The sequence below is a fragment of the Egretta garzetta genome, unplaced genomic scaffold, assembly GCF_000687185.1.
Source record: "Egretta garzetta isolate BGI_Z169 unplaced genomic scaffold, ASM68718v1 scaffold246, whole genome shotgun sequence".
In the NCBI taxonomy this organism is placed as follows: Eukaryota; Metazoa; Chordata; class Aves; order Pelecaniformes; family Ardeidae; genus Egretta; species Egretta garzetta.
In genome coordinates this window covers 2,042,731-2,050,468 of record NW_009259976.1, presented here as the reverse complement: position 1 = coordinate 2,050,468, position 7,738 = coordinate 2,042,731, and the positions used below count along the sequence as shown (strand labels likewise).

Below are 7,738 nucleotides of genomic sequence, written 5' to 3'. Positions count from 1 at the left end.
AAGAGCGGCAGGGTGAAAAATTGGTTTCAAGGCTGCATCTGGCAGAGTGGAAGATCAGAGCCTAAAGGTAGAGGATGTGGTCTCCCCATGCAAAGACTGCAGGAAGCTCAGCCTACAGGTCTGTGACAATTTGCAGTAAAGCCAACGCTGGTATTTGAATGCAAAGGTGCTCCCCCACATCCAGCTCAAGGTCTTGAGCTTCGCAGCTCTGAGGAATGAACATTTTACCAACAGGAACAGTGGGGAAAAAAAATTGTCCCAAGTCACGGGGATAGGAGATACATTTCTCATTTCCTTGACTATGACTCAAATAAGACTACGGGATGTTGTAGTCTTAGTGATGGCCTCAAAGTTTAAACACAGTTTGAGGCACGAAGATGAGGGAGAGGGCAAAGGGGTAGTATTTATCTTTGTCCTTTAAGAAAAGAAATAAGACACTGATATGGTATTCTTTAGTTTTGGTAGAAAAAGCCAGCTGGTTATGGAACAAGTAAGTTTCATCCAGAATAACTTTGACTTTTAAACTACTAAAACCCAACCACCCTAAAACACAACAAGTCGCATACCCACAGTGGGAGTTGAACTGAAATGTGGACAGAGACTTCTCTATAGCATCATGGAAACAGCTCTATCATATACAAATATATGCACACTATACACAAATCTGACCCCAACTTGAAACAGATTGATGCTAGCTTTGTCATTTGTATTACACAACCCATTCCAAAACCCAGTTGAGGACGGTTATTTATTTTCTAAGCTATAAACACTGCCGGCAAATCAATTTGCCCTTTAGATTAGAAGCTCGGATCGCATTTGTATAAATATCCTGTTGCAAAGAGGAAGACTTTATTACCACTGTAACTGGCAGCTAAAAACCAACGACTGCCTTAACCCTTAAGGAACTGTATTCAGAAGAAGCACATACTCCCCAGGCAGGGCACCCCTATGTCCACACGTGTCTTATCATACTGGAGGAATCTTTCTGCACATCAAGTCCTCATATTTCATTCTGGGTGAAAACGAAACTGTTTAATAAACTTTGACCATTAAGGTACCATATCTTCCTTTGATCACTAACACAGGCCACTGTGTTTTTCATAGATCAGTTGTTTGGACAGTGTGGGAGTGTTTTGAGGTCTGCATTAGCAGGATATTTACACTTGAAAACATACTGATGATCCAAACCAAGGACTAACATCTTTGATCAACCATAAACTGCCTTCCCTAGTCCTGACCTGACACCTCTCTGGGTGAAAGCAAGGAAGTTTCGAGAAAGAAAAAGAAATTAATGAGCTGTTTCCAGGGTCGTACCCATTTCTTCCTTTCCCTTACGACGGTCTTGCTTACACGGCGATCCACTCCCAGGAGGTATCAGAAGTCACAGAGGGCTTTGCTGGTCCTTCCATAAAATCAGTGCTACACCTTAGAAACAAGCCCACATGCAGGGCTTAGGTGTGTATCAGTACCACCAAAGGGAGGAGAGTGGAGGCTGCACAGCTCCCGCCTGCTGAAACTAAGCGTCCCCTCAGCTGCGGCCAAGGTGGCGCAAGCACCTGGAAGCTGATGCCGCTTGTCCTCCTAAACCGGTGCTTTGGCAAATCTCCCCACTTTCTGCACATACCAAAGGAAAAAAAAAAAAGAAAAAAAAATCCTGCCCTAGCCTTCAAACAGCACAGTCTCTTAAACTCTAGGGGGCCAGAAGCTGAAGGGCAGCAGCATCCGGCAGATGTATTGCCTGTTGCCCCTCCTGACATCAGCCCCTAGAGCCCACAGCCCATTTCAAACCCCAGAGTCATCCCCCTCAGAGCAAACTAGACGTCATCATCTCAACCTTGTTTGGTGAAGCCTCTTCTCCACACAACCCGAAATGCATAACGCTGACGGCTGGCCACAAGCTTGACCTATCCTGAGGATTTCATTAATCTCTTCACAGCGTCCCACTGACAACTCCAGCAGTTTGTATTATGACAAAACGTGGCTGTTAACTGCGGTTTGGTTATAAAACAAAAGCCTAGTTTCTAGGCACTATTTTTTTTACCTTACGAAAGGGTGGAAGGAATGGGGAGATGAAAATATTACTGACACAAGTGAGTCAGTATTAAAATGTTTTCTTTTTTAAGAGAGAATGTACTTAGACCACACTGCCCTCAATGTGCGTTTCACTGCCTGGAGCCTCCACGAGTATCGTTTTCATATTTCTGATGGCTTTGAACGAGGAGAGGGTCAAATTTCTCCCCGAAGGTTATGCTATTTCAATCAGCATCGATCTCTGATCATTTGTGCTCTCTCCGCACACACCCCTGTCTAGGAGACGGTCTCAAATGGGCTCATATAATCCTGGCTTTTAACCTTGTCTACAGTGGCAAAACTCAGTTTGATAATTCAGCACCTGGTAGAAATTTTAGCCTCAGGCTTGGTTTTGGGTTTGGCCATCAGGGAACGGCCAGCAGTGCCTTGCGATTCCGTGCAGCAGCACGCACATCTGGGCTGGAGTCACACGCTTACGCTTGTACTGTCCAGATGAGCTTTTGTTTTTTCTTTGCTCAAGTAATACTGAATTAAGCCACTTCATTACACTTAATTGGAGCCAAGGGATACTTCCAGGCTGTGAGCTTCAGTGAAGATTTGTATTCACTGAATCTTTCTCTTACCTCCTGCCCTCCCAAGCTCAGTTCTTTGAGAGGAGCAGGCAGGTTTCTTTTTCTTTATATTTTTTCCCCTCAGAGGTGCATGCTGCCTTTCTCTTGCGGACTGCTGGTTTAAATCTCTACAAGCCAGCTGCCCCATTAAGAATTATTTGCACCCAAAAGTATTTTATTAGCTACCAATAATCGCCACAGACAACTGTTAACCTCATAAAAGCCAAGATTAACATGGTGACTTTGAACTTTGTCTCAAGACTGCAAATAAACCAAATAGGCACTTTCTGTGGCCTTCAGAGACGAATTTTCCTGACCAGAAGGAATATTCGTCAGCAGAACAAGATGAAAAAAGGTGCTACTTCAACTCCTTCTGTTTTACCTGCTAGCTCACCAGCTACCCTTCAAGATCTGTACAGACTCTTCCTTATGCAATAAAATGTCATCAAATGTCAGGAAATACCAGGCTGTTATTCAAACCATTAGTCCAAAGGAAGTGTGACACAACTTTTTTTAGTATTTTTTTTTTAAGTCAAAGGCAGCTGTTCTTTTCTGGCTCATAAGATGTCTGCTAAACTGCAGCAGAAGCCTTAGAAATATTTAGCAAGTTCCTTCAAAAAAAAGTGCTTTTTTTTTTTTGTAATTTAACCTTCTAGTGTTCTCAACAGGAAAAGAAAACATTATGTTCCAAATTAACCCACTGAGACAAAAGAGGGAGAAAAAAGTGCTTTGGATTCCACCCCCCCAGTAAAAGCAAAGAAGCGACTTGATGATCAAAACCCCAAACCATGCACAGAATACGGCTCCTTAAGGCATACCAGAAGAATCTGAGGCATTTTTCCCCTCCATACAGAGATATTAGTGAAGAGCTAAATACAACTTTTTTTAGTATGCATTCTCAAGAATGTTTACAGGCCAAAGTCCACCCAGGTAACCAACGCGGCTGCATGTTTGAATCTATGGTGGCAGCTGCCTATGGAGTCAGAACCTCAGCTGAAGGTAACACAGAAGAGCAGTAAGCAGCTTCTAATAACTTAACTGTCTTTTAACATCTGCATGTTTTTAATACAGAGAGGACAATTAATATAGATGACAATATATATATACACTTTTATGTACAGATATGTATAGAGAATACATACATATGCATGTATTCATACATAAGCACACATTTTCCTATGTGCTTTCATATTTTACATGTACATGAAAGAGTCCTTTAAGCCGAAAGGAAAACGGGCGGAAAAGGGCACGTCCTTTTTACAACTGCAGGAATCCGTGAGCCACGTTTTGGCCACCTCTGCGCAGATGGTGTGACAAGTCCCACAGACTCATCCAAACTGCAGGTTTCTTTAGCCAAACGTCTCCCTCCTTCCCACTAGTAAAAATAAATAAATAAAGAAGAAAAAGAAACAAAAAGGGAGCCTTGAGGGACTGGATGAGTCAGAGGTTAGTAATGAACTACAGACACTCATCCCTGGGTCAGCGGTTCACGCCTAGCCCATGTCAGGAGGGATGGTGAATTGCTGGCAGTCTGGACCTGGAGGAAGCCACTTTACGATTCCCAGTCCCAACGGTGGGATCCCCTCAGCACGGCCGCCAGCAGTGGCAGGAGGAACACAACGGAAGGGAACTGAAAGACCCGAAATACTCGCCAGCTCTGGAGAGAGACCACCCTGGTGATCCCCATCAGAGATGCTGCCTCTGCTCCACCCGTAGGGAGGTCTCTAGTACCCAGAGATGCCCAGCACCTGCAGACACTGAAGTGCCCAGTGCCAAAGGATGCGCATCGCAGCTTCACAGCGCAATCTGACTTTGGCATTTTTCTGGCATGGTATTTGAAACAAAAATAAGAGGTGCCAGCATCATTGCTGTACAAAGAACTTAGAGCCACTTTTGGAACAAAGAGTTTGTAAACTTCTCAGGAACAGGCTACATTAGGGGCTGTGTCCCATACTTTTATTCTCTTTCCTGCAATGCATTGCTTGTTTGCTCAGTTTACCATGAAAGATGGTTACACACATATAAAAGTTGACAGTTCTCCTTAGAAGAGGCAATCTTAGACCTGGCATATTCTGTGCCCTGCTTTGGTGACCAACCCAGTGCAGCATATTGAGCGCTTCCACAGACACTTGGCAGAGGTTTTCCCCCAGCTCCAGAGGTGGAATCCCTACTTGTGAAATCTAAAACAGACCAACATTCACTACTTTTTGTTCAATGTGGCTACAAATGAACAATGCAGCTAACATCTATGAAATCTGCATGACCGTCTGGACTTCCATCAGCTCTTCAAGTGGGTATTGACGTAACATCCTAACCAGCAAGCACTTTACCCCGGAGGCACTCCAGCAACCCGCAACTCAAAGTGCAAAGGGAACACTGACCTTTTAAAACTAACACCTTCTTCCCCGTCACTTACATATTTCTCTCCATTTCCCCAGAGGACACATTCCCCACAGAACAACTATTAACTATTTGATGTTACCCTCAAAACAGCAAATCATCAAAGGTGGATCCCCCCAAATGGTATCAATGGAAATGCTGGAGAAAAAAGGAACAGAAAGGAAAACATCCAGGAAACCTTCACAGAGGAAAGAAATGGAGATTTTTAAAACCCTGCTGTTTCAGATTTCTTTTTTCCTGTCTGCAGTAGAGGAACAGTTACAGTCCTGACACATTTCAGCAGAAGTAATGAAACACTTTTGTACCACAGCATTAGCCTGACATTTAATTGACCACATATTTCCATCTTTTTGCCTTGCATGATTCCCCCATCAGAAGCATTACCCTTTTAAAATTAATCACCCCATTTACACTTGTTTGGATTTGTACGTCACAGTTTCTATCCAGCCTCTCTCTCTTTTGCCTCTCTCATTGCCACTGAAAGCCCAGGAGTGATTTTGTACATGTGGTCAGCATGCTGAATTTTCTTCTGCTTTATTTACTTCAATGCAAGTCCACCCAAGAGCGGGTTGAGTCTGCACTAATTACCAGTATTTTTCAAACAGGTTATGCTTTTTATGCTGGTAGTGTTAAGTTGAAAGGGGATATGTGTTCTTTGGTACACAAGAGCAATGCCAGCATAGTAACTTTAGTTTAACAATCTACTGCCTCACATCAGACTCTTGCTCTATTTAAAGACAACACAGAGGTTGCAGCTAAGTGACACCCTAGGCTACAATACCGTGGACTTTCTCCATCTGAGGTCCATTTTGCACTCGACCAAGCCCATTTCCCACAAGGAAAGGACCATGCAGTAACATAACCCCATTAATGTGATCAAACCCGGTATTTATTGAGCAGTCCTCTCAACATCATGCACCAGCTCAGCCTTCCCCAGGACAGCGGCTGGTGGCACAGAGCAAGCTCTCCCTTGCGTACCTGTTCTGATGTTCCTGCAGCACTTGGTAGATGCTGATAAGGAAAGTTTGGTTTTTAAAGCTCCCCACAACGCAGTCCTTGTAGATCCGAAACTCAGCGGCTGTGACGGCCTCGCCCTCAGGGATCTGAGACAAATTAAACTTGAACTCCTTGTGGTGCCGCTGGTGAGGCGTGAACTCCTTGTCATACTCAACTGCAGATGGGAAAAGGAAAGAAAAGGAGAAAAAGGAACCGTGACTAAAATTTAACAACAAAAGGTTTCCACATGCTGCCACCTGTTCCTTCGAAAAAAACAAGAATCCTATTTTTTTCTCCAAAGATAGCCTTGGCAGGTGCCAGAAAAGCTTATGCAGTTAAAGCCTTTCAAATATAGTATTCGGAAAAGATGAGTGTTCACCTTCTCTAGCCAATGCCTTTAAGATTTCCTATTTTTTAAAGAAAAGTCAACTTTGACAGGTGAAATATGACGGTGCATTTTGATCCTCTGTGAAACTCTGAAGCTGTGACTGCCCCCAGCATTTTCCACCTGTGGATCTCCATGTTCTTCACATGTTCTTCCATGTTCTTCTTTAAGCCTCGCACCCCTCTTCCAACAGAGGAGGCAGTTAGCCCCATTTTGCTTTAGCACATAAAAGACACAGCAGTAAGAGCACCAGGCCAACCAATTCCCTAACCGTCCTAAAAACTGCTGGTTTGGGGCAGCCGGGTTTGTGTGTTAGCCATCAGAGTGCCTTATGAGACGAGTAAGAGTATCATGACATTTATTTCAAGGGTTAAAGTTAACCTTCCTTTTGCAGAAGCTTATTTGAGAATGAGAGAGCCGAGGAGGAGTCACTCCTTTTCATTTCTGGCCTTAGCCCTCCTCAGGTACGCTATCGGGTACAGAGTTTTAAGACAGACACAAACCAGAACCCTTCCTTCTTCAGGCCCCAGGATTTGCATTTTCTCTGTTTGAGGGCCCCTTTGCAAACTCTGCTTCTAGTCCCACTATTGTATTACTCAATTACATCTTGGTTTAGTCTGACTTTGATTTATTGTTCGTTATTTCTTCTAATTTTCTATTAGAAATTGCTTAAACCATTGACATATTACATAAACATACAAAATTATGTATTTAAAGCCCTGAGGGGTAAAAAATAAAACCAAAAACCTGTTCCCACCAGTGCAACTGAAAGAGTATATGCCAATGATGAATAAGTCACCATTATATTATCATTAGGTACATGATTACATTCAGAGAAGGCGGCGAGGAAAGTACAGATCCCTTTTCACGTTCATCTTTGTGCTCACATTTTGTTGCTCCCTCCCACTTAATACATCAAACTGCAAAGGCGTCCCCGAGATTACCCTCACAACATCCCATGAGGCAAGCAGCAATCCCCTTTTTACAGCTGGGATACTGAGTCACCGGGAGAGTGACTTGTCCAAGGACAGGCAGCGGAGGCTTGAGGCAGAGCCAGGAATGACAGCCAACGTGCCTGAGGTTCATTGCTTTACCCACAGGTTACCTCCCCAGAGAGCAGATATGTCCCCTGGCCACTGGAAACAGCCCACAGAGATTTTCCCTTCTACCTTTCCCAACCGCCTGTTCCTCCTCATCGCCCAGTCCCAGTTTCGTCTGTGTCCTCTCCCTTTCCTTTGGCAGCCCTTTCATGTGAGCTGCCTCATCTGGCTGGGTCCACGTCCTGGCTCCCTGCGAGACAGTTAGTCACATCCTT

At 44.0% G+C, this 7,738-nt stretch overlaps 1 protein-coding gene across 1 annotated transcript in view; it reads right to left on the bottom strand.

The window, feature by feature from the left end:
- Positions 1-6,635, bottom strand: part of BMP6 (bone morphogenetic protein 6) — a 26,492-nt gene extending 19,857 nt beyond the window's left edge. Inside the window, exons 1-2 of the mRNA XM_009640394.2 lie at positions 6,547-6,635; positions 6,021-6,257 (exon numbers count right to left, since the gene is read on the bottom strand). Of these exons, the coding sequence (XP_009638689.1) occupies positions 6,021-6,257; positions 6,547-6,635 (326 nt within the window). The remainder of the gene's footprint in view (positions 1-6,020; positions 6,258-6,546) is intronic.
- Between the last annotated feature and the right edge of the window lie 1,103 nt (positions 6,636-7,738).